Source organism: Pararge aegeria, chromosome Z (genome assembly GCF_905163445.1).
Source record: "Pararge aegeria chromosome Z, ilParAegt1.1, whole genome shotgun sequence".
Classification (NCBI taxonomy): Eukaryota; Metazoa; Arthropoda; class Insecta; order Lepidoptera; family Nymphalidae; genus Pararge; species Pararge aegeria.
In genome coordinates this window covers 17,429,145-17,456,600 of record NC_053208.1, presented here as the reverse complement: position 1 = coordinate 17,456,600, position 27,456 = coordinate 17,429,145, and the positions used below count along the sequence as shown (strand labels likewise).

Sequence of the window (27,456 nt, the reverse complement as noted above, 5' to 3'; positions counted from 1 at the left end):
AATCGTATAAACATTGCGCAATAGAAGCAAGGGTAGACAGTTAGCCATGTGATGCAAAACCTGCTGAAAAATTCAGAACACCACACAGATTATATTATTGGAAAGTCAGACACCGTGTAAAGGGAGCATGGGTGGAAATTATGCTAAGGAATTCGAGATAAAATTATGCTGAGATTATTGTCTGACACTCTCCTGAAAGTGCCACCGTATAGTGACCTTTCTAGCTTCCTGAAACCATGTTCGTTAAATTCTTGCTTTGGACGTTCGCATACATGAGAGCACGAGAAATACAGCTGTCAGACAGTGGAGATAAATGGGCAAACGTGCTAACGACCAAAGTAACTGCCCTGCGAGGAGCGAACCGACTAAGAACATTGCTTCACTTTCGACACGTCGATAAGAATGCTCCTCAGTGAAATACAAATGCTAGCAAGATAATATACACTGATTCGGTTCTATGTTACTACGAAAATTCACAAACAGTTTAATTTGACTATTCTTATCTTATACAAGTACCTTTTAGCACATTTAATAACTTGCCATTAGTAAATACGTATGTCAACAAGCTTCTTTCCGAATAACGATATTATTTAAACACTTAAAGATTAAGTATTTTAACAGAATATATCGAATGTCAGTGATATCGGATATGTCCTTGCTCGGAAGAAGACGGCAAATTGTTGTTTTATACATATCTATATTTCAAATGACAATATTAAGCCAAAAGGCACTTATCCGAAAATTACAGTTAATATTAAAGTACCATATTTTAATAAACGCAATCAATATTTTGGTAAATATAAGCTACAGTTATCAATGGAAAATCTATATTATGTTTAGAAAAGCAATATGACTTCAATAAGAACTACAAAACGCTAATTTAGTTATTTACTTTCTAATAAGAAATTTGTTTGAACACCAAATATTTGCATTATACCCTAAAATGTTAACGACAGTTTAGCTAAATAAAAAAATATAGGTATCATTTTATTAGTATAACAGTCATTTGTAATTTTTTTGAGAGTATTAAGGCGATTGGTCACATCTGTCATCGGACTTATGTTTTTGACATAAAGATTGCGCTTTCCGCGAGATCCTCCATACAAACATAATCCGGAAGATGATCCCTCTGTTATTTATTGCTCTAGAACCCATATTTAGATATTACTATATTTTTATTAGTATAACAGTCATTTGTAAAGTTTTTGAGAGTATTAAGGCGAATGGTCGCGTCTATCAAACAGGGTTACGCTGTGTGTTTTTTTTTTCACAAAGGTTGCCGCTTTCCGCGAAATCGTCCAAACAAACATTGTCATTAATTTTATTGTTTTTAAATCCATAATGATGGGTATAATAACATTTTGTATAGTATTAACGTAAATAGTATACTACATTTTGGGCAAAATAAACATAATTGAAGTAAAGGCACTCTGTGTGTGTGTCTTCCCGTGTGTGTCTTATGAGGCCGACTATGGGACTAAAAGGGGAAAACGTAGCAGCGGCCTTTGTACTACCATCTATTGTGGTCACCAACCCGTCTGCCCAGCGTGGTGAATTGGGGCAAACCCTCCCGTTGGGAGACAAAATATAACAGTCTGTGTATAACAGTGGACTGTTATAGTAAAGATGAAAGTAACAGAATAAAATAAATTATGGATTACGAGAAAAGGTGGCTAGGGAGCCGTTTCTTAATCGCGTTTAGTCAGAGTTTATTTGAAATTCCTCGTAACGCCTTTGATTACTTGAGAGACTCTCGCGCTAGAGTCACAACTTGTCATCTAACACAAAAATTAAATGTTGATATTGGCAATTGCTTGGATACACCTACAGTTTCGTATCAGATTACAAGTTACGATAACAACAACAACTGCAACTTGCAAAACTTTGAAAACATGCAGCATAACCCCGCAGATCACCGCTCCTATGATCGCTCACACGAAACCTTACACGAAACTCGATTATAATAGAATAAACGTTCTTAGTCGAAAATATAGGTAGCAAATGTGCTTATTGAATCGTCACGTATCGTGGAAGATTTTTATATATCAGACAAAGTGATTAATCGTGCGTTATTCATATATCGCGAGCAACTCAAATAATACACAAGTAAGTAGGTCATACAATTAATACAAAAAGTCTTTACTGGGCTTTAATTATTAGCAATGATATCTTACAAAATCTTAAGAAACTCGCAGCCCCAACTTTGATGACAAAGTTGAATAAAGACGTTTCGAAAAGAACAATGCATTTCCTGTGTAGGTGTTCATAAGAGTATTTTCTCTATGGCATTGAAAACGATCAATCTCAATTAGAATTGTGTACGTCTTGGTAGAGTTAGAATGATGTTCATCTCCATAGTTCGTTTGGTCATATACAGCCTGACTGAAATTAGGGTCACTTATTGTTATCGAGATATAAAAACAAAAGAACACAAAAGAGTGACGGGAGCGTTAAAGCGTTGACGCTCAATTATGAATAATGCCTCATTAAAAACTTTGCCCGTAACATATCGAAGAATTACATATTATAAAAGGATTACGATATCTAATATTCGTAGTATTCGTAATCTACTACTAGGCAGCAATTATAGACGACATTTGTAATTATTACCGCGTGGCCACCTCTTTGTCGCTACGTAGATTGTGGCTTTAAACGGCACGTAGTCCCTGTGAAAAATAAAACATGATTATAATATTTAGATTGCAAATCTTCATTAACGGACTCTTCTTTATTTATGGATCATAACTTTGTTCGGAAAAATACAAGAGTTTACGCGAGCGTAATACGAATGTTGACAACATTTGAGATACATGTGTATAATATGATAGCTGTGACAAGAATAGATAAGATAACCAATGAATTTAAGAGGAGATTTGAATGAAGCGCCAGATAGAAAAATGAGGTATAATAGACTTGCATGATATGGTAATGTGGCGGGAAAATTGCGTGAAATGCGTGTAAAGGCAAGTAGATAGCTAGTTGACTGCTGACGGAAGTAAATTGTAGAAGGCATGTGGTGCGTCGACTCCAAGAAGAAATTCCATTACCCAATTAGACTCTTAGGATAACTAGAAGCATTTTCCTTAATGCTGCGCTATTCGTGTGGTTAAATCATAATATGATCAATCGATTATTATTATTTAGGTAACAGTAGTATTTTTCCTGTCACGGTATTGTTTATTATAATAAACACAACTGTTATAATATTTATGAAGCTATTTTAAAAATCTTTTGCATTTGTCTCGCTAAGTATGATCCGCTGTAAATCCGGTGATAGTTTCCGGGTCATATACTTGAATGTTTTGGTTACGCTTATTTATCAGTTAAAATAAAAAAAAAAGTTTCTTATTCGACAGGGGTGTCGTTAACTTAGTAAAGAAAATGCATATTTCGACGACTAGCGCAATAGTTAGTAGTACACGGCTTCGGTAGTGTCTATTTATCGGCAAAGGCGTGCCGCGAAACGATTTAGCGTTTCGGTTAGAGATATGATTTTAATACAGCTGCCATGCCCCTCAAAGGTAGGACTGGTGATCCTGCACCAGGTGAGATTGCAATTAAGGAGTTAACTTGAAGTGAATTAAAAAAAATCGATCGAATCGATACACGGTAAGAAAATGCGGATGACGACAAAGAAATCGTTTTTATTATCTTACTACGCATTTGATCGGTACGTTGTGTTAACGTCATTCTGCATGCAAAATGTCTTGCATTCGGCACATTTGACTTGCGTTACTTTGTGATACTATTTCACAAGCGTAGTAATCGATTGAAAAATAATTTCAGTCGATTACTATGCTTCTGAAATAGGTACCTATATTATTAATTAAGTTTGTTTGCTTGAAACTAAGAAAAAGATATCGCGCCATAGGGGAAAATATTTGCCTTTTAAGCTTAAGACTTATTAGTATTAATTTATTATCAACTTAATATATATATAATAATAACAAAGCTAACGATACATTTTAAGATAAAGTTGTTTTTGTGACATAGCCGGGACATAATAAAATATCTCTCAAAACAATGAATATGATAACATATTTGTATTTGGATTTAATGTAATAATACAAATAGTGGTATCTTAGGGCGCGTTTTAGTTGCACGCCTTTTAGATCGTCTACCTTCTCGATCTCTCTATCTTGCTTCGCTCGGTCGACCCACGTTGATACCCCGTCAACAAGCTACATCATATAATTGGTTATACTTGCCTCGATGATCTTGGACGTTTTACTTGAGATACTCCAACAGTTATCGCACCTTACGCGCTGAATCCCCGCGTGCAGTCGGCGTGGGGACTAGAGCTGTGTCCATCGTCTAACCATGCGCCCGTGAAAAGAAGCGTTAGTAGAAAATGGGTTGTTAGTATTGCGATTGAGGTGATATAATGAACATGCACGAAAAAGGTTGTGAGTATAGAAATGAATTGCCATTGTGTATATTCCACGATGCCGTGTGGTCACGGCAGAACAGTATACAGCAGAACGGACGTAGCGTCTTGTCTGCTACTAGCATCTACTGTGATCACCAACCCGTCTGCTGGGACGTGATTATCGGCAAACCCTCCTGTTGGGAGAGGCCTTTAGTCTAGCAGTATACTTATATAGGATATTAAAAATGTTTTCTGCGAACACCGCGGCATAAAGTGGTCAATTGCAAGCCAGAATTATGCCGTTCTTGGAAGGAAAAGTTTAAAAAAAAACTTATAAAGCTATTGTATTATTGTACTGTATCAAAATGGCATGTTTTAAAAATGCAAAAAAAAAGTGTTAATTGCAACCAATGCTATGTATATTTCACGCCTGCTTATGGCAATACACTGTGATTTCGTAATTGATATTTAAATGCCATCTATGTAAACGTGTGTATAATGCAAATAAAGATCTATCTATCTATCTATTATCTATAAAAAGCAGTACCATTCAACAAACGCCAGACTGAAGGCGGTTTCAGTTCCCTTAAGCACTTCCAACGCGATAGTTTCGTTTCTATACTCAGCGTATTAGTAATAGTTTGGAACAGTTATTATTTGATAATTTTTAAATATATTTGCCCTTAACATTGCTGGCCATTGCCAAATCTTCAAAGTGGACTATGAAGGTAGACTTGGTAATAAAGGTAAAAACTATAACAGATTATATTTTAATCGCAGTCTGCCTTAGTTTTATTTAAAAAAATGGACAATGGTTTAAATAAGAGCCACCGTAAGAGCAAATGTATTGAAAATATATTATAGTACTTAATCATGTTTGCTATGCAATTCATCTAAACAATGAATTTTCCATTCATTATGACAGGTAACATCAATCAAGAGCACGTGCAAACGAACTAGAGTAAAATGTAGCGTTCATCAGAACAGAATGAAAAGCGACACACGAAGCAATTTTCTCGTCATCACACAATAGGTCGCTTGTTTGCGACACTGATGACCTATTTCAAAATGTATACATAACTTTACATTACTTAGGTTTATAACAATAATTAACTAGACTCGCAAAAGCGAAGAGAGTAAGTACCTACAATGCCGATGTATACTTTTCTAAAGTATCAATACTTTAAGTGTTATAACTGTAAACAGCTGTAATTTGTGATTTTGTGTGCGGTGACAACCAAAAATTAAAAGCATTAAGTTTCTCGTGTTCAATCGTGTTAAATGTTATGTGAAGCTATTACGACAAATAATAGTAGTCCGTAACTAAGCCGGAAGAAAAAACTTTCACAATATGTTTTATTGAAGTACGAAGGACGTCTATGAATGTCCGCGTGGCTTAACAGCTTGTAACCAATACTTGACGAAATTTTATTAGAAATTTAAAACTGATGGAGAGAGTAAACTAACTTTACTTTAAACTATGTAGTAGGTTATTAACATACATAAAGTAGACAAGCGAAAACCAACACGAGAATAATATGATTATAGATAATATATAAGTCAATAGGGCATTAAAGTCACTGTGGTGACCTTTAAATTGGAGATAGCACTATCTTATAGGCTTATTTCATTTAAAGTTACCTACGCAGTCTTTAACATAACATACTGCATTGTTTTTTATTACCTAACTAATTGAAAATTAATGCGTTGAACGTGATACTTCGAAATGCATAAATTAATACTTTTTAATACCACAAAAGGAGTTTTAAATGATGTAATATTGTGGCGAATGATATAATGTTGCGATAAAACTCGTTTATATTTTATTTATACACGCGTATTTGATACGTAAGCTAGAAAATTTTGTATTTTCTTCGTGATGAAAAAAAAAACTAGAATGTTTGACCACAGAGGACGAGAAACAAATAGTTAGTAAGTCGAATTTCTCAGTTCTCTCAGGTGATGTGTTCAACTTCTGTGCTTCGCAGAGCACGTTAAACCGTCAAATCTTTAATCATAATCATAATATAATCTATAATCCATGTGAATCATTATAATACACAAAGAATCAACACCTACAAACAATGAGCAGTTGGTCTCGTCTCAAAGACCATTTATTGCCTGTGTGAATAGCAGGAGAAGGCTCACTAGTCGTACATTCACACAGAGGTTTATGATGTTGAAGCCCACCACCCTTCATTGGAAAAGCTTGGCGGGTCTATGCTCGAAACCCTGAGATTTTTTAATTTAGTATAAGAGTATTTTTATATCAATAGTTTTTATTCCCATGTTCCCATAGGAACGAAAGGCTAAATAAAGGCTGTTTGCCCAATGATTAATATCAGTGAAACATGACTTAGCCAGGGTTTACCCGGAATGGCGTAAAAGAAGATAACGTAGCAACAACAAAAATGTCGTCTCATTAGATAATTAATTAATTATTGATTGATTGTTCCAGAATAGTTATAAGTAATATACAACACAGCAAATTTTGATAAGTGTTTAATGAACAGAAGGACGAAAAAGTTGCTTAGCTATGGCGTGATTAGGAGCAATGATTGTGGGCATTAGTATAGTTCACACTGTTATTACAAATTAGTAACGTTATTAAAAACATAAAGGCGAAGTGGAAACATAACAATTAGGTGGAATGAGGATGTAATTTGACCGTAATTTGATGTGCGAGTTAAAAGAAAGAGATTTTGTTTTTGTTGGATTAAAGATAAAAAACATTCAGAACGACAAAAACTCAATAAAATCAAATTTTCTGTCGACCTTAAGCGTTATTTTTTTTTCTACTTTTTTTCTATATGGTGGTGGTTTTATTGTATCGTTTGATAATTTTATATATATTATTTTACTTTATTTTTCCGTATACACCCTCGCCTTGTCAAGTTCACTACGCGTGTACTTAAACTTTTCCCGGCAAATTCGTGACGCCAATCAAGGTTATACCTGAAAATCAGCGCTGCAGTTGTCAATTGTTGTCATGGACAATTGAGGACGACTGTAACCATTATATCGTATATTTTAGATCGTAGGAATACCTGTTTTTTCCTGTAAATTCTTCATAGTACAAGATCCGTGTGAAATATATCTTTAGAACCCTGCTAGCGGAGCACGACACTTAAGATACACAAAATACATAATTTAGAGTGCAATGAAATGAATAAAATGGGTATTTGGTTAGGAGGAAAACATAACATGATAATTTAAGTAGGATAACATAATATTTTGAAGATCCCTTGTGTACTGCTTGAGAAAATAAAGAAATTTAAGGAGTAATGAGTGTGGAATAATTAAATATTACCTTTACCTTGGAGATATCTACGCCTGTAACGCCCTTCACGAGTTCGGGAATGCACTGGACGATGCTGAGAACTTCGCCGGTGAGCTTAGCGGCACCTACTTCGCCGCCGCCGCACGACACCATGGTCACTTTGCGTGCTTGCGACAATGGTGCTGCCACTTCCGCCGCCACCTAGCGAAAAAGTTTTCGTCAATTCACACCACACAAATTGTTCGTTGCTTGACCAGTGTGATCCCAGTGCGGTAATCAAAGGCAATGAACGTACCACTATAGTACCACGTTTATTATCTATGGCGTCCTAACATAAACGGCAGTAGTTTTCCCGCCATAAGCATCTTTAAGAGACCATGAGTGCGAGCGAGACAGTTGGAGCGGTACAAAGGAAGATCTCTTTTTTTTTTATTTATTTTTTATTACACAAACTACTAAAATTTTTATTCTTCGCATCCTGAAACTCGCATGAGAACTCACATCTTACTGGCCTGCTGCTATGTCGGCATTTACAACGAGATCAAAGCATCGAGCTATCGTATACATAAAAAAAAACAACTTAACAATCCTTAAGCCTGCTTGGAAGCAGGCTCCGCTCTCATCTCTCACAAGATAGAAAATTTAAAAGATCGTAAACTGTAAAATGATGTTGAATAAGCGCAATATGCTAAGTTTTTTGCCGGCTCTTCTCGGTGGCATCTGCCTTCCGAACCGGTGGTAGAGTCACTACAAACAGACTGATTTGACGTTTCAAAAGTCATTATAAACCCACCTACTTGGGACAAATGAATTTTGAAGTTTTTTGAATTTAATTTGCCGACGTACCTATATAGAAATGCGTGGCAGTGTCTGTGTATTGATACACATTGACTTGGTTATCGCTTTACGGAATTAGAGAAAATTTGGCACCGAAATAACTAGCAACCTGGAGACCAATAAAGGGTATTTTGCTACCACAATTACGAAAACATTTGTCGCGAAAAAAAAATCTAATTAGGATTAAAGTTCCCGAGGAAACATACAAACAAATACATTAGGTAAACTTTATTATATGGTCATGAGTTTAGTTTTGTCAACAATTTTTATAATAACCCGTATAGTATTACTCGAACTGCGATAAATGCGATAAACGATTAGGCATGAATAATGTATTATGTACTTACTTAGATTAAAACTCATGGTTAGTAAATATTTAGAATTACAAAAACGACGTTGTCGACGTTGTTAAACCAAATTACTGCATGACCAAACTTTAATGAAGAACATAATAGGAAATTTCTTTGGTAATATTAATTACTAAAGTAATATGTAACGTTTTCACATCTCAACCTCTAAACAGATTTTGATAAAAATTGGCAATAAGATATATTGCATCATGGGGAAGGGAATAATTTACTTTGTAGCTTGGAAAACTGCTAAATAAAAAAAAAAAAACATTAACCTAATTCCATATCAGTATAATCATCATCATCACCATATTTTCATCACCATTATTTAACCCCTTACCGGCCGCTTGTGCAAGTTTAGTACGTCTCAAATACATGTCACAAGTGTCTTTTATGCAAGTCTAGTACGTCTCGTATTCAGAAAGAAAGTGTGTTTTATGCAAGTCTGGTACGTCTCGTATTGTATACAAGTCGCAAGTGTCGCTTATGCAAGTCTAGACCGTCTCGAATACAGCTCACAAATATCTTTTATGGCGTCTCAAATACATGTCACAAGTGTATTCTATGCAAGTTTAGTGCGTCTCAAATACAGATCGCATGTATCTTTTATCTTAACTGTTTAACCTGCACTTCGAGGAAATATCAATTTTATAAATTATAATGCATAGAAAAACTTTCGGAACAGATAGGTTTTGAAACTATGCCGCTGTCATTTTAAATTTATAAAATTATACTCTTATAGTCGTTATTTGCTACAGTATATTTTGTTTATATCCGTGTGCATAAAACACGTCAAATTGTTGCTGCCAGAAAGATTAGAATAATTGCGAAGTATCCGTTCTCCTACCGAAAGTTATCAGATAAGGTTCTGGGGTGGAATGGCGACAGAGGAACAATAATGTGGCTTTTTTTGATTCTAAGAACACTTAATGAAATTTTCAAAGTGGCTTCAATCACTATCTTATGATGAGACGGAAAAATTTTGATTATTTTAAAATATATACGCACACACACACACTCGCTTACACACAAAATACATACACTCTAACACACACTCGAAATTAAGTTTAGCATGTTTGTATGTATCCCTTCTGATCGTTGTTTTTTTTTTTATAAAATTTGATAATTTTTGAATGTATTTAGATTTTTTGATAAATATCCAGTGAACGGTGGTATCCATACTTTTACAGTGATCATCGTTTCATTCATTAACGGTTAAGTTATGTTATTGTTCACAAATAAATTAAATAAATAAAAATTACTGCAGAGTATCCTGAAAAAAATACACCAGAGCACTTTGCGCCATTGGTATAAATTACTTTTAGTGGTAGTAGGTATATTACTCGGGACAGATTAAGCTGTACCAACCTTGGGCAATGTCTCAAGCATCATGTCAACCATGGCTGCAGAACCGTACTCCTTCCATGCGTCCGCCTTCTTGGTCATTTGCTCAGCGTCTGCAACCGCCTTTGCTTTAATAGCGAACGCTTCAGCCTGTTAACAAATAGTAAAAGAGATTTCTACGAGTACAAGGAGAATACGTAGATTTAAAACATTGTTAGCCGGCTTCTTCTCGGTAGAATCTGCCTTCCGAACCGGTTGCAGAGTCACTACTCACAGACAGACTTGACGTTTCAAAAGTGCTTATATTAGGCCTACTTGAAATATAATTTCAAGAAGGCCTAATAGTGCACTTTGCACTTTATATCAAGTTTGAATTTTGAATTTGAGTTGTAAGATTTATTTGAGTCTATGTGGGTTTAAAATGATTGTTACTGTTAATTTTTATAACGTTATAAAAAACAAAAAAAAAGGAATAAATTTCTTTCTTTGCTACATTGCTCAAAACTTATAATTAATTATTTTTATAAATGCCATTATAACAATAATTAATTATACTTCTGTATTACAGAGTCACACTATACTCTGATCAGCCACTCGACTTGTGCTGAATTTCTTGCCGACTTCGGTAGTTCAAAGTCATAACAAACAAAGAGTCACGAATTGACGTTTCATAAGTGCACAGTAGGGCTACTTGTCAGAAATTAAAATAATTAATATGTTAATAATATTTATTACCATTACATCATTATTCATTCAATTAAAATCACCAGAAAATATTGTATAAGCACACTTATTTATGCGAACTCTACTAATGATACCGATGGTACAGAGTTCGGAATATACAGAGCCATCATTCAGCCATTATTGAATGCAGTGCGTCTAAAAGCAGTGAAAAACTCCGCGCACATCTAACTATGCACCCCTATTTTTCCAATTTCAAGTTAAACGTTTAGTACATTAGAGGTAAAATAATTACTGTCAACTGCTAAGTGGAATGACTAACCATCTGTTCGAGAATCACTATTAAAGTGGAGTGGTTTTTGATGCTTCGATATTAGTCCACGGTTTCTGTATGTTCTTAACTCTGCGATCGAAGGGATATCATTTTAAATATTATTAAATAAAGTTACCTCGGGTAAGCTTCGAGCATCAGTGCCGTCACATCCCCGAACCCATATTTCTTAACCGTGTTTTTCTTTAAATTCTGTATTATCGTTCATTTTTATGTCAGGTAACGATTATTTATCATTTTAATGACAGGTAAGGAAAAAGAGACTATATGGCTTACCTCACCGCGAACCTTAACAGCCTCAGCTTCGGCTTCTGCCTCAAGCACGGTCTTCAGTCTGTGAGCTTCGGCTAACTTCTCCAGTTTGAACTTCTCTGCTTCAGCAGGCCTGTAATAAACATGCAATATTTTGGTACAATAAAGTGTCATTGTTTTTCTGCTTGTTTTATTATTTCATAATTTTATTTATTTTATCTTCCACGGCTGGACTTTGGTATTTTTTACGTGCGCTTTTCACTTTAAGTTCTTGTGAATTAATTATTATACATAAAAAATGACACAAAGCTGCAAAAATGTGCTGTGCTGGCCGTGCGATGCGCATGTGCGAAAAGACAAAAGACCACCTTTTTTATTTTTATTTATTTATATGTATAAAAACAAGGTTTACTATGACCCACAAATATTTGAATAGAATCGGGTAAAAAGTCCTAATTTGGCCATGGTGTGGGTGAGTATCGAGTAGACTCCTAACTAGTCGTAACTGTATTTAGAATATCACATATTCTACCGCGGACGATGTAATGTACCTTAAAATGGGTCCCGCGAAATAAAAACGACATAGAGGCAAACCGAGGCACACAAGGTCTCTGCGGCAACAAACTTATTGGATACAGGCCTCAAATAACAAGAAACCGCATCCAGTGGAATTAGGAAAGGATAGGCTTTATCCAACAATGGGACATTTGTACATTTAATTTCATAAACATTTTATTCATGTGGACCACTGTACAGGCACTTATGAAGTTCACATATAAAATATATTACTATTAATGCAAGCTGTGATGGTGATATTTATATTCGTTAACTTTAAACTAAAGTTAGGAGGGTTCCAAACGCCCCTGGTCTAAGAAAAGCCCACAACAAACTTGTCAAGGTTTTTTTTTTGTTATCACCATCTCACAGTCTAGTTAATGTTGAGCTATGAAGTAAGAGCAAATCATACCCAAGCTTTTTTATCATACATGTAATCCTTAATATTATAATAGGTCTTGTATTTTACCTGCGTATGGTGGCCTCTAGTTCCTTCTCTCGTCGTTGCACCTCCCACTTTTGCACGTTGATCTCTTGCGTGCGTTCCACCACAGCGATCTGCATCTGTTCTTCCTTGATGCGCTGTTTGGTCTTTGCGGCTTGCAACTCGTACGCCATTTCAGCTTCGGCCTGGAGTACAAGTTCATTAGTAAAATAACTAAACTAGTAATACAGCCTTAGAGTTTGTTTTCATGGTAATAATTGAAAGCATAGGCCATACGAGTTGTCCGTACACCTGGTAGTAAGAGAAAAACCTATAACTATAAAGGAAGCGTCTAACAAAATTCTGCCATGTGACCATCAACCTCAGGTGTAGGTGTTAAAATTCAAAATTCATTTAATTCAAGTATGTCTAATATAAGCAGTTTTGAAACGTCAAGTCTGTCTGTGTGTAGTGACTCTACCACCGGTTCGGAAGGCAGATTCTACCGAGAAGAAGCCGGCATGAAACTCAGCAGTTGCTCTTTTCCAACATCAACAATTTACATTTTAACATTCATTTTTCTATCTTGTGAGAGATGAAAGCGGAGCCAGATGCTTCCAAGGAACCTTTTCAATAAGAAACTCATCAATTGTATAGTAACCTCGCTGTAATGTGTTTTAACATATTCTTTAAACCAAAGCATTGGTAGGTCCAAAATTACCTTAGGATCCGTAGAGGTTTCATATTATGCAAGTATATAAAGTCTTGTATAAAATTGTTGATAATTAGAAACTTAAACACTCTTGTGATACCATTATATGACCCCACATATTATTAAACAACAATTGCATAAATAACTATTATATGCTTTGCTTATTAATAATATCACATAGTATTTTAAATGGTAGTAAAGAAGATACATATACTGATAACATGAAGAATCATCAAAACCGTTTTAGGAAAAGATGTTTTATAGATTTTTGTTTGAAAAGATTTAAGTTTATATATTGACCATACAGCTCTTTTCTGCAATATGAGTATAGTTTAAATATCAGCCGCTTTGCGCTATAATAAGATCCCTTAAGACTCACTGAAAGAGATCACTATAAAAGTTAAGTCTCTTGTTTCTGTAATAACACTAGAAACCACGCCGTTATAATTACCACGTTTATATATAAGAGGTCTTTGACAAAAACTTCTCCTACGACTAACCTTTTTTGTTTGTACTTCAACATCGTATGCGGCCTTCTTCAGCTCGAAGTCCCTTTGAGCCTTAGCGATTTCCGTATCGTTGATAAACCTGGCCGCCATCCTTTGCTCCTCGGCCATAGCTTCCTTGATCTTAGCCTCGGCTTGAGCCTCTGCCTCACCGATACGCGCATCCCTCTTTACTTCCGCAGTGCGCGCCATACCAAGAGCTTTCAAATAGCCCTATAAAACAAACAATTCAACTTATCAGACGTTTCACCATTTAGTAGATCAGCAAGCCTAAACATCGATCTAAACAATTCGTGTCACGTAAAAGTGCGCTGACTGTAGTGTCGCATACCCTACTAGCCCAGAGTTGAGTTAGTCATACAGAGAGGTCCGCCTAATCTAAGCAATCGAGCTGTGTGAGGCGAGAAATATACCCCTACAGGGCCTTCTTAGAAATAGTCCTATACACTGTCGGGACGGTGTCGGCATTTCAAATGATCCAAGGTGTTCAATTACTATTCCTATCTCTTTTTTAAACTGTGCCTACATTCATAAAAAATCATCATTAATGTAAAGATACTTTTTAGCAATAATTACAAATCTTTTTAAATAAAATAGCGGATTATATTAATGATAAAAGAATTAGTAAGTGGCAATTTGCGAAGTCAGAATGGAAAAATAGAAATGAGTTTTTCTTAAACCAGTAGGTAAGGCTAACATGCGCTACGAGATTATTATGTCAACCAACTTTCTAAAAATATGAAAGACATAATTATAATTATCTTAGTCTGTGTAGCGCAAATAACTTCACACGGATAAAAATACGTATCTATGAACTAATCAGAAGTGTAATATTGCATAGTCATAAAAAAGTCACCGCTTTACAAACATTGCAGATAATAAAATCACAAACCTGAATAGCAATAATTCGCACGCTTTAACCGATGGTACATAAAGTAGTTAGTCAGTCAGTACTAGGTTTAGATTTGCATAGTAGAAAAAATCAATGACAGTGGATATCATTTAAGAAGAACGTTACTATAAATTTGCTCTTTCTGTGGACTGGATGTTTAGAAATATTAATAAACTCAGTGGCGTGCACTGGGTTTCTTACCAGGGTATGCATACAGCAGGAAAATTGCATGAAATGGAAAAAATCCTCCTATTTGAGGGTATGCAGTGCTTTAGTGCATGTATGAAGTGCACGCCACTGAATAAACTGTAAACATGGCAAGAAGTCTGGCCTAAATTTACCATTGCAGGCTAACAGTCAGTGTTACTTTTACGTGAAGATACCCGTACTATCTTTTACAACAGATCTAGGTATCTGTTTAACATCAATTTCCTAATCGTGTGCAAGGACGCATGCGATATCGTACAGAGTGCAACAAAATGAGAAGACATAATATCGCAATGCGTAAAATCACATCCAAGTTCTAATATTGTGGAACAAGATACTATCTAAACAGTCAAATGCCCGTTTTCATTAATAACGTACAAGGAAATGTACAAGTAAGTAACGCCTAATCAAACTGTAACCGAACTTGTCTATGATTCTTTTCACAAGGTATGGTATTTTTCATTTGTATTATCATATTTTTCGTATTGATTTAATTAAGGTTATTAAAAATAAAACAGAATTGCTATTTTTTCATCTTTCAAGTTCCAGTTTACGAGTTCCCTAAGCATTCGCACCGCCGAATCGTTCGCGTAACTTTCTGATGGCGCCAAAAGTCTTTAGTCATCAACTTAGAGTTAGTGAAACGTAAATTTTTCTCAACAGACCATCAAAATCATTAGCCATTCGATTCAATCGTCTCCTAGGTTTAGTGAAAACGGGCATAAGTTATAGCACTAGCCATGCACAACGAAATAAGCCAAGGCCAAACCAAAACTCGCGTACAAATTTGAGTCCTATTTCTGACCAATCACAGGGCTTGTCCAACCGAGCAAGTCTTGTGATTGGTAAATTTGCACTTCACCACGGAATCCGGCTGAACACGTTGGTCTGGCCCTGCCTATAGTAGTCATAATTTGTTTTAAATCTATACATAGAAAATACTGTTACTTCTAAATTCACAAGTTTAACAATCATGTCCATGTCTTTTTCGTAGTGATCGCTGAAAAGGATATTAGTAAATTTACAATTGTCAATTTAGGAGTAAGATAGTAATGTACCGTCGCATTACACACCAATATACATCCAGTCGTGTGCACATAATAATAATTGCAATCGACAAGGCATAGTTCACATGGCAAATATACAAAACAACTTTTTATAATAACTTAGTCGTAAATAAACATTGATAACTGACTGATTGATGACGTTGCTTATTCTAGCATAACGTACCAGGTTAATGTTTATTTTAAATGCATCATATTTTTGTATCTCTTGTAAAGTTAAGTTAGTTTTTTTACGCTTTCCGTAATTGTTTGTTTTGCAATTTTAATTAATTAAAACCTGAATGCTATTACATTAATTCGATCTAGTTAACCCTATAAGCTGTTCTCCACACTCTAAAAGTTTATTCTCGGTTTTTAATTATATGCACACTATACCTATACCTAATGTTGAGTTTTAGCGTTAATACAAGATGCTTTATGAGTATGAACCTTTTATAAACATTAAGCTATTCTAATAGAATGATATACTCGTACTTAGCACTAATCAAACAAGAATGGGTGCGGTCTTTATACACAAGGTAATTTATAAAGGAATACCTGTGTGCTTTTTTTCCTCACTTCAATCTATTTTTACTTCACCAGTGTTAAAAAAATAAAACATTAAGAAAAGCATTTAGAAACTTTGAAGCAGCTTATCAAATTTCCTTATTCGAATATTCTTTCCTGCTGAATAAAAAAGGCCAGAAATTGTCCACCGCACCGCCTTACACTTGATATAGGATGCTTCTTACACACCAAACTATTAATTTAATTTTCTAAATATTTTGTTTGTTTATTATTTTCTACCAAAGAATAACAGCCCTAAATGAATAATGTTTAGCAGGAGACGCTTTTAGGCTGATTATGAATGATAATAGACATAATGGCTGGTTGTACGACGAAAGAATGGATACGGTTATACCTCATCAGCAAATTACCCATTTCCAAGTAGTCTTGTAAATGACTTGATCCGGTTTGAAAGATGTCGCCGAATATCCTGCGGTATTTTGTGCCGTCATCAGTAGCAGATTTGCATGCTCTCAAAACACTGTACCGTCAGAGTTACCTTGAACTTGTGTTAAAACTCAAGTCGTCATTAACAAGCATTTTTGTCGGAACATTTTTAAAAGATACATAAGTTATCATTCTTGACCGACAGGGCACGGGTCTCTTTCCAAAATGAGAAGGTAATTAGGCTGTATTACATCACGCTAGCATGAGTCATACATAATGTACGACTCTGGAACAAGTTATATTAGGTCCTAGTTTTACACGTAGGCATAAGAGTTTTGATACCTATTTGAAAACTCCTCTACCGTTGCAAGAGCAAAATTTTATACAAAGGGCTATATCTTAAATAGAGACTGAACCAGATATTCGGCAACTTATTCGGTTTACTATTACATTGTTTTGCCGCGTAAACAGGCTGATATATGACGAACGAGCAGTAACGTACACGTTACCCGCTCACACATCGAGCTGTTACTTTGTTTCCAATCATATTAACGTACAAAACGCACCTATAAGTAACATAAAACACAGCGGTGCTTATAATTTAAAAAAAAATATTCAAATATTGATAATATTAACTTAACATAAATGCTTGAACCGAATATATTCGGCAACAAAACCGAATAATTTGGCCGAATACAAATAAGTGGAAAAGACGCGCAATACGCCGAATATCGAATACTAAATGAATATTCGGAGTATCTCTAATCTTATAACATTCGAATCGTATAACATTAAATTAACGTTAGATCCATTACACTTTGACGCTACAGTGTGTTGATTACTACTCGAAAACACTACCATTGCGACCGCAAAAACCTTGTGTTAAAGGCTTCATTTAAATCTGGCTTTCATGTATGATTCGCTCATGCCCTAGGCAACCTCCGACCCGGTCTTTGTCTTATACCTACTATAACCGTTGATTATTTTCGAAATTAAAAAAGAAAAAAATTTTGTGTTGATATCACGATAAGAAATGACATGAAATAACGAGATACGATCATTTAGGATGATTTTTATCAGCGATGAGACTTTGTCGTTTATCTCTATAACAATGAGTTGAATAATTTCATAAAGTGTATTCATAATAATTTCAATTTCGAATAATATATAATATGATTATATAACCAATACGCGAACGATGCTTACAATCAATCAAATATCGGATACATCTTTATATGAGAAAACATGGTACCGATATTAATGTTATATTTTGATTAGCACGCTTTTAGTCCCATATATTGAGAATTTATGGGATAAAAGTATAGGTATAGAACAACTCCGTCACTAAATAAAACCAATTATCTCTAATAGGTGATCCAAATTTTAGTTCCACTTCAACAATTACGTAATTGATGTTTGACGTCATCTTTGTTTTATTTTTATTCCTCTTCAAATTTTATTCCTCGTCGCGCCGCCCGCATTAGCCCTACCCTATTTTTGTCTACCTATTGATGACTCGACTTTAGTCGTTTTTATTGAAGATAGAGGAGTATTTTGTTTTCTAATTAGCAGTACATTCAAAAGCAATGAGGAGCCCATGTCAATTGCATAATAAGTATGATGTTAGATGTATGGAAACTCCGTCGTTTATGTAGGATAATATAATGTTATATATTCAGCACATGAAGGATGATTGTGTTGCTAAAAAATGTGGGAAAGCCGCTGGCTAATTCTAGTTGCAAGCGCTGCTACAATGGATTTTAGGATAGGTTAACCGGTTTCCGACCGGCGATCTGTTTTCGTCGATTTGGGGGACCCAACTTTAAATCACAGGTCTGAACGACTTAGGAACATTAAGACAATTATATAGTAGTCTGCAATGAACAATTAAAATCTAACGTAATAAGGAAAAACGACTACTTCCAATTGAAATAAATAATATTATAACTAAGTTTATGTATAAATAAATAATTTCCATGTCTTAGTTTTAATTGGCGTTATTTGTAATGTATAAAAATAACGTCATCTGTCTAAAGACAGACGTGGAAAACAAACTTTTAACTATCCTATTACAATAAATTTAATAGTAACGTAGGCCCAAATTAGACGGTCAAATCACGATAATATAAATTATTTGGTTATTTTACAATTCAAAGAGATGGTCGAAAGTCGGTAAACCCACCCTATGTAGGTAAAAAAGCCATGTGATGCTTATAACTAAGGCATTGCTTTTTTGTCAACACAAAAAGAGTTAATTATTTACATACCTTAGCTCCCTGACAAAATAAAAAAATATATTTTAGGAAAATCATTACAATTTCCTACCAACCTAACATGTTACAAAAGTTTAAATAGTAATCGGATAAGATGGTTTTTCCTATTTATCATAGAACCAGTAAAGCTTGCATTAGAAAACAAGAAACAGAGTTCTTATATTTTGACAACAGAACTAAGATGTTTGTTTAAATAAGATAAAAAAGAGGTGATCCAAAGTAAACTTTATACATATAACCAAGATGCGTTTCTTACTTTAGATATGTCGTCTTTGGCTGATTTGCGTTATTTTCATGAATAGATGAAAAAAATTTGTAAGGTTAGTTAGAATAATTGAGACATGAGCATAATCAAACTGTCAGAGTTGTGGGTAAATATTGTTTAAAGAAAGAAAAAAATATAAACGAATTTTATAGTCATGCTAGTAAATAAAATATATGTTTGTGAATTTATTTTATAGTCAGTCTATCATCCGTACCGTCGTTTCTTACCTGCTTTAAATACTTGAAATAGAATATAAATATTACTATCGCTATCTGGAGAAAATACTATAAGACGTAAGGTATAAACTATGATATCACTCTAACATCCTCATAAATGAAAGATAACATTCCTTTGGCAACATTTCAAATAGTCATAAGTATTTTGTAAAATTTCAGACTATAACATTTTCTATTTTAGTTCTGGAATGATAACACTTAGGGCTACTAATGAAATTGACGAGGTCACGTTAAAAGATGGCTGACGGGCGAACTGGCGCCGTGGACGCATTATGCAATTACATGCGAATTGGTTCTATCATATTCGTTAACCCGGTGAACTCCATTGTGCCTAAAGTGCGTCTATTGAAACTAATCCGAAGTAGCAATTTCAATCATTTTCTTTATTTAAAGTATAAAATACAAAATGAAGTATTTAAATCAGTTTTTGCTTTTTTCAAGTCTTTGCGAGACACGAGGGGCAATTCATTTTTATATAAGGATATAAAAAGATTGATAGACGAATATGTTGTTGAATTTTATCTATCTAATCAAATAATTATCTATCAGTTTTCTTCCAATGAACGGAAACCTCGGGGAGGTCTAGTTTGACTCGTACTAGGAAGATTTTTTTTTCTGTATTCGTTCCCGTAGGTATCAGCCAATGGTATGTCTTCAGTGTTTATGGTAGATTTTATTTTATATATTATCTAATTCGAACTAGGCCTGCTACCTATAATATTGTATTCAAACAACCGTCTAAAGAAGTAAGTTCTTCAAGGAACATAATTTGATTTAATGAATGTAAAATACCCCATATCGATTTTAGCTCACGTTATAAATTAACTTAATTAACTTTCCACTGTTCAATAAATAGTGAGTAGGTGGGTCACCTAATGATAAGCTATTACCATCGTCCTTGATCAACTGCACTGCTTGTCTGATATAAAGAGTGATAGTTAGTTAGATTACCCTTCAATCCATACGTGTGGAGGATGTATTTATTCTCAGTTGAGTATTTTCAGGGAATGACGTATTAATGCGAACAACTCTCGATTATTTAATATGCTTATCTTCAATGTACTCATCTATAATTTAAATGGTGAAACAAGGGGTTTAATTTAAAGGCTATTAGGATGTTTGGGTATAAATTTTTGGATTTTACTAGCAAAACTCTAAATAGTGTCAGCAGTTTGTTACGTACTGAAGTTTAGTTTGGATCACCTATATAAGTGATTTTATTCTAATTACTACTAATTTAAAATACGATACAAGTAGGTATGATGATATAAAATTGGATGAAAATTTACAAATAGTTAAAAAAACTTACCTCTTCATCTCTTATATCTTTGAGGGTGTACGAAACTACGGTGATTCCCATATTTATCAGATCACTTGAAGCCACTTCGAATACCTTGAACATTAATAGGGCAAAATGTATCCATTGTTAGTTGTCAAACGCACACAGGAACATAAAAAAAAAACTGACTTTAGTGACTAATATTTTATATGCTCATAAAAATAATTCTTAGGCTTAATTCAAAAAATAATTAAATATCAATAAATTTGAACCAAGTACAATCATCATCATCATCTTATCAACCCATTACCGGCCCACTACACGGAACGGATCTCCTCTCACAGTGAGAAGGGTTCACAATCAGTACAATAATGAAATCATTCAATCAATAAATAATAAAATAATGAAGAAGTTTCAAACTTGAAGTAACAAAGTAAAAGTTTAATCTAAATTTATCGAATTTATTATGTTGTACACACTACCAGTTTTAAACATAATACATTAATTACAAAATAATCAAAAACATTTAAAGATATTGCATATTAAGTTACTAAACGGATAGAAATTTCCTGTAGTTTAAATTTTTAAAAAAATAATAATGAATTGGGAGTTTACCTTTTTGGAAAAAATCTTCCGATCTTTATATATTTCTTCAACAGTCATAGATCCCATGATAGCACGTTGATGACCTTCCAGGGTCACCAGGGCTATATGTTGGATCTCTTGTTCTGATTTGCCAAGAAACTGCTCACAGGCAGAGAGCAACATCTCTGCATTTTGACCTTGGATCTTAACCTAAAAATGCATAACAATATATAATGTAACGATTTTCCTAGAGGCATTCTATCAGTTGGAAAACTAAATATCAATGGAAAAATAAAATCTATTTCAAACTTTTTCAGGATTAGCTTTTATATGACTTGACTTTTATTATTATCTTTAAACTAGTGGTTCACAACTTTTTTTTGACCAGGGATAATAAGAAGGGATTGCAAAATTAATAAAAATAATCTATATCAAAGTAATAAAGCCCCTTTGAAATTAAAACGATTGTTATCCACTAAATTTTATCCCATCTCTGTTCTTAACAATAACTATTTTCAAGCATTCTGATGGTATCAAAATTATTTTAAATATTAAATTAGTATTAAATACTAAAAACAATATTTTGCGTGGTATACTGTTTCAAGCAGCGTTGCCCTCATTCCCAGTGGCGTACACTTCATACAAGCACAAAAGCTCTGCATACCCTAAATTTTTTGTATAACTCTTTAATGCGAAGGATTGTTCCATTTTATGGCATCAGCCTTCTTTATGCATACCCTGGTCAAAAACCCTGTGCACGCCACTGCTCATTCCATAACCGCGGGTAGACCTATTCGGGTGACTAGAGTTTTTGATTAGAAAGTTTCACCTCTAATAGAATATTTTTTTTAAAATCTGAAATATATATAGTTTAAAAACTAATGACTTCATCATTTTCATATTATTTTGTTAATAATAATTGTAATATTTTTTTGTGGTAATAAATGCTCGAGATATTATTTCTTAGACGTGATTTCGAATCGAATAAGTTATAGCATAAATTTTAAAAGCGAAAACAAGAATTAACGTTTTTCAACTTTTGACTGTACCTACTACAGTCTACTAAGTAAATATTGAATGAATCAAGCAAAATCGACATAGCATGACATTTGATGTTTTCCCTAAATATGGTGAACTTTTTCGTTTAGATTACTGACCTTGCCAGCTTAACTAATCCATCATTGAAGTTTGCTGTTTGTTTTCAAAGATAAATAAATATACTACGACAATACACACATCTTCATCTAGTCCCAGGGTAAGCGTAGCTTGTGTTATGGGTACAAAGATATGGGACTGATGAATAATTCTTTGAATTACATAAATATTGTTTTTGTTTTAATCTATATATTATAATATATAGATTAAAACCCAGACACTGAAAAATATTCATGTTCATCACAAAAAGTTGTCCAGTTCTGGGAATCGACCATGGGAATCGGGCGTTGGACTCAGAAAGCAATTGGCCGTTTAAAATATAGACCACTTTCTCAAACCTTGATGCAAGTTTAACTTATACTATCTATATTTTTATTACACATAAAGTCTAAATAAATCCGCAACGTATGCCAAATGCGATACGCGTTCGTTTAAAGTATGAAATCTTTTGCAGACTACTGGTTGGGAGCCACTGTTCTATACATAGGAAAGTATATTTTTCCTGACTGATTAAGTTATCAAGTGCAGCTCCGGTCTGGTTCCATTGTTATTATAATAAATTAACTTTATTTTTAGAAGCATGATTGAAAAGTAAAACTCTTTCTAATAAATAATCTGCAAATTGCACAGTACAGATTTACTTGGTTTTCGAGGATTATGGCAAATTAAGCTAAATGATTATCTTAAATTTTTGAAAGTAATAGGTAGTAACTTTATATGGGGACTTGTAGTGTTCCTTAGTTGCTCATCACAATATATATAACATAATATCGAAGACTATAGGTCTCTGATATTATGTTTTGCTCGCAGAATCCTTTTAAATTATAGCTTTCTAGTATAAGAGTATATGAGCTATGCTGCGGATGGACATCGCGAAAGTAAAGATTTTTTTTTGATTTATTGCATTTATTCAGACAGCCGCTTGGCGCAGTGGGCAGCGACCCTGCTTTCTGAGTCCAAGGCCGTGGGTTGGATTACCACAACTGGAAAATGTGATGAACATGAATGTTTAACAGGGTCTGGGTGTTTATATGTATATTATAAGTATTTGTGTATATTATTCATTGAAATATTCATCAGACATCTTAGCACCCATAACACAAGCTACGCTTACTTTGGAGCTAGATGGCAATGTGTGTATTGTCGTAGTATATTTATTTAATTCATAAAACAGTAACATAATACATTACTATATTTTTATTATTACAACATACCATTTAAGAATAAGCTATTACAATGTTATGATCCATTGTTCTTCAAGGAAAAACAAGATTGACCCTAAGTTTGACATGTAATCCTTCATACTTTGAATGGTCACAAGGATAAAGAGGAATAATAGAAACACGATTAATTTACAAGCTAAACTGTGCCTTACAAACCACTCATAGAGTGAGTTTTTATTGGAGGGAAAACTACACCTGTCCTAACTCAATTTATCTTGGCTTTCGGGATAACATAATTTGAATGAGTCACTTTAGCTCATGTGTACAGCAGTTTTGCCCCAACACTAATTGCAAAAGATTTATTGAGTAACCTGAATTGTTATTTTTAATATTGTTAATCTAGCTGTTAATTATTCATAACTAATTATGTGCTAAGAAATTAGGGAATACCTTTAGAAGAATTCTAAAATATCACTGATTGCTGCTTATAAAGAGCTTTAATATAGGGTCAGTCCGTTCTTTACTCTGTTAAGATAATAAAATTTGAATGATTCAAGATCATCTAGTTTTTGTTTTTTTTGTGTGTTGCCACTGTGATGATTCTTTGATAAATATTGTCTTTATAAGTCTAGGGCCCATATTTTATATGTTATTCAACTTGTGGAAGACTCCTGGGCCAGGTTTGCGCTCTTGAATTCAACAGTACTTGCTTTAAGAGATTCAAAGATTATAATATTATTGTAAAAAAGGGACCTTCAGTTCAGTTTCCAGAACCACAAGGTCTTTTTTCTATTATATGCTTACTTTAGCATTTTTTATATTAATAATTGGCAGGCAAAGCAGATGGCTTACCTGAGGATAGGTGAAAAATTATTGCTTATAAACATGCAAGGAAACCATCCTGCAACATGCTGCCCTGTGTCCAACAACCTGTGACATAGGTGTTAAGCTTGATGTGTCCGTAATAGCATCGGCAACCTCACTCTTAAGACCAGAACACAGAATTGTAACAATGCTGCTTGGTGGCCAATACGCATGGCAATAAAGCCTGTATAAGCTCTGTGACAAAACGCACTACTACTTCTCAAAATTAATACATAGATAAATAAATATTTTCTAATTTCTTAATGGCTGCTATATACCTGTGCAATGCCTGTGACAGATATGGGGACTCCCTGGCTGGTGTAGACGGTAGGAGATTCAACCTGCAAGGTCATAGTGTTGAGAGATATTCGCTGAACACGTTGCACAGCAGGCCAGACAAATGCCCTGCCTCCAGGTACCAGGAGAGGTTTTGAGTAGCAACATCCTGTGTAAGAATAATACATGACAATGCTTTATTGATTTGTTGATTTAGGTTACTGTAAACAAAACTGGATAAGTATTTGATGGAATGATTTAAAAATTTTATATGTTACATTTGTTCACTATGTTTGTTTTGTATATACTTTTTTATTTTATTATTTATCTGGAAATTCTTTTCAGCCTGAGTCTAAGTAAAACAGTACAGCCACTAGTAGGTAATACATTAAATTGTAGTTGTTGTGTTGTACATTACATTCAGAAATTTTATTTAACAACTTAATACCAACTGATATGAGATAAAAAATTTAGTTCTTCAAAATCAGCTAAATTTTTTATCTCTCTAACATATTTAAGTCCAAAGTATATTAAAATTATACATATGACTTTATTAAATCAGACTTATTGTACTGTGTTTAACATAAAACAAACCCCTACAACTAAATAGAAACTAGGTATAGATTTTTAAAAAAGATTACATACTATATAAAGTAAAGGATAATACAAAACTTCATAAGATAGCTTAAATGACTCATATTTTTCAAAGTCTATTATAGGAGTTATTAAAATGATTTCTTTTGTCTCATATTCTGGAAGAATGACTAAAAGTTGGTTTGAACACTTTAGTAACTATTTCAATAGGAAGGAAGTTCTCAGTAATTGATATAATAATAATATAAGAAATAAATATTCCACCATTTTACATGACAGCCCCAAAAGTTAGCATTGTATTAAGAGTTAACAAGAGTAGCAGCATGTTACCTAAAAGCCCTCCATCCCACATTGGAACAGCATGTTGGGTCTAATATATATATCCTTCTCTGCACAGCTAGCATGGGCAGGAGACAATTATCTCCACAGGGAAAGGATTAAAATTTTCTTCTTGCACAGCTTTATCTACTCTCAGAGCACTGGCGCACAAGTCTAAATAATATATGTATAATAATAAACAAGGGGGGTTTACTTCTCCTATTCCATGTTCCCTTGTATTAGCAGGTGGTCACATCAATTATATCCCTTGTCAGAGGATATAATTTTTGTGTACTGCCTGTGCTAGCCCTGCAGGTGAGACTAGATTAATTACACTATTAATACTTTTATGGGATAAGAGCGGTTAATTATGATGGTGACTTTTTCATCATCATATCAACTCATTATCAGCCCACTATAGGGCACAGGTCTCCTCTTACTATGAGATGGTTTTAAGGCTGTACTTCACCACTCAGCAGATTGGTGGACTCCAAATACCTTTTAGAACATTATGGAGAACTCTCACGCATGCAGGTTTCCTGATAATGTTTTTCCTTCACCATTTGAAAGTGATACTTTAATTGCTTAAAATACACATTACTCATTAATTTTAGAGGTGCAACGTGCATGCTGGGATTCAAACTTGGCCCCCCGAAAGTGAAGCCACTATATTAACTACTGGGCTATCACAGCTACTGTGATTTTCGATTATTACCAAATAACAGTAACATCATCCAACCCTTCAACCAATTTCAGGCAGGTTTTCTGAATATACTTAGTAATCCAATAGGCTTTACAGGTATTTAAAAAAATATAATATAAGTATTATTATACAAATATGGGTTGATATGAATATCTTGCTTACATAACTTGTTTCAGATTATTTAATTAATGTTAGGAGTAAACCAAATATTGTAATTCTAATAGATAGTTCATAAATACCTATTAAGACGATTCACGATCCTGCACTGGGGGCGCGGGAAGGATATTAGCTTATTAAACATATCGCTAAGCTTTAAAGCTCTTTATGACTATCGCTAGAGCCTCAAAAACAATAAATAAATAGTTTTAGAAAAAATTGTAATCCTTTTTTTCGCTCTAGTAGTAATTAGGTAAATAGAGGAAGGCATAAAACCACTTACCCGACACAACAAGCGCCTCATTTGGACCACAAGTAACGAAACCCCAAGTCATTTTCTTTTCTTCTGAATTACACTAATGTCTAAATAAATTTTGTAAATCAAACTAATGAAACTACAAAACTGAAAACACCTAAAAATCAAAACATAAATCGCAGAGCTATGTAGTCTGTGATGAATCGGCTTCCGATCCGATCCGAAATGGTAGGGAAACTATAGACAATAGACTTGACGAGCAAAGACAACAAAGCTATAGACATTAATCATAGTTACATGGTCTGGGGTAAAGATAATAAAACCAATCAGATTTAACCACAGAGTATGTATTATAACCTAGCATACATTATGGTATGGAGGGTAGAGGTAAGGAGAGTCATCTGTGTATATGAAAAAGTGTCGTCAAAATGTATTAAATTAGGATGGCGCCACATTTGCATCAGGGTAACTCTTAAAAGAAGCGCCAAATATAAATATTGTTAGAGTAGGCTTGAAAAATAAACAAGGAAGTAAGGTTATATTTACCACAATATTTTGTACAACGTAAGTTGTTGAAATTCTCAATAATTAACTAC

At 34.1% G+C, this 27,456-nt stretch overlaps 1 protein-coding gene and 1 long non-coding RNA gene across 5 annotated transcripts; one reads left to right on the top strand and one right to left on the bottom strand.

Moving 5' to 3' along the window:
* On the bottom strand, window positions 1-27,065 carry LOC120636179 (flotillin-1). 4 transcript variants are annotated; one of them, XM_039907526.1, is made up of 10 exons: window positions 26,888-27,065; window positions 24,836-25,002; window positions 21,406-21,585; window positions 20,821-20,904; window positions 13,636-13,854; window positions 12,469-12,629; window positions 11,469-11,577; window positions 10,205-10,330; window positions 7,680-7,850; window positions 1-2,666 (listed from the first exon to the last, which is right to left on the bottom strand). In XM_039907526.1, the coding sequence occupies exons 1-10, from the start codon at window positions 26,937-26,939 to the stop codon at window positions 2,649-2,651; spliced, it is 1,287 nt and encodes a 428-aa protein (XP_039763460.1). In that variant the 5' UTR covers window positions 26,940-27,065; the 3' UTR covers window positions 1-2,648. The 4 variants fall into 4 exon arrangements, with proteins under 4 accessions (XP_039763460.1, XP_039763461.1, XP_039763458.1 ...); XM_039907527.1 differs by having other exon boundaries at window positions 7,686-7,850; XM_039907524.1 differs by lacking the exon at window positions 1-2,666 and adding an exon at window positions 4,214-4,314.
* Window positions 9,209-11,624, top strand: LOC120636180. The gene is made up of 2 exons (XR_005659354.1): window positions 9,209-9,284; window positions 11,441-11,624. It is a non-coding gene; the product is annotated as an uncharacterized LOC120636180 (long non-coding RNA).
* Window positions 27,066-27,456: the final 391 nt, after the last annotated feature.

Coding starts and splice junctions, on each gene's coding strand:
- LOC120636179 (XM_039907524.1), bottom strand. CDS start 26,939: ATGACTTGGGGTTTCGTTACTTGTGGTCCAAATGAGGCGCTTGTTGTG. Junction 12,630..13,635: donor TTGAAGTACAAACAAAAAAG/GTTAGTCGTAGG, acceptor CTTGTACTCCAG/GCCGAAGCTGAAATGGCGTA. Junction 4,315..7,679: donor TAGATATCTCCAAGGTAAAG/GTAATATTTAAT, acceptor GCGCATGGTTAG/ACGATGGACACAGCTCTAGT.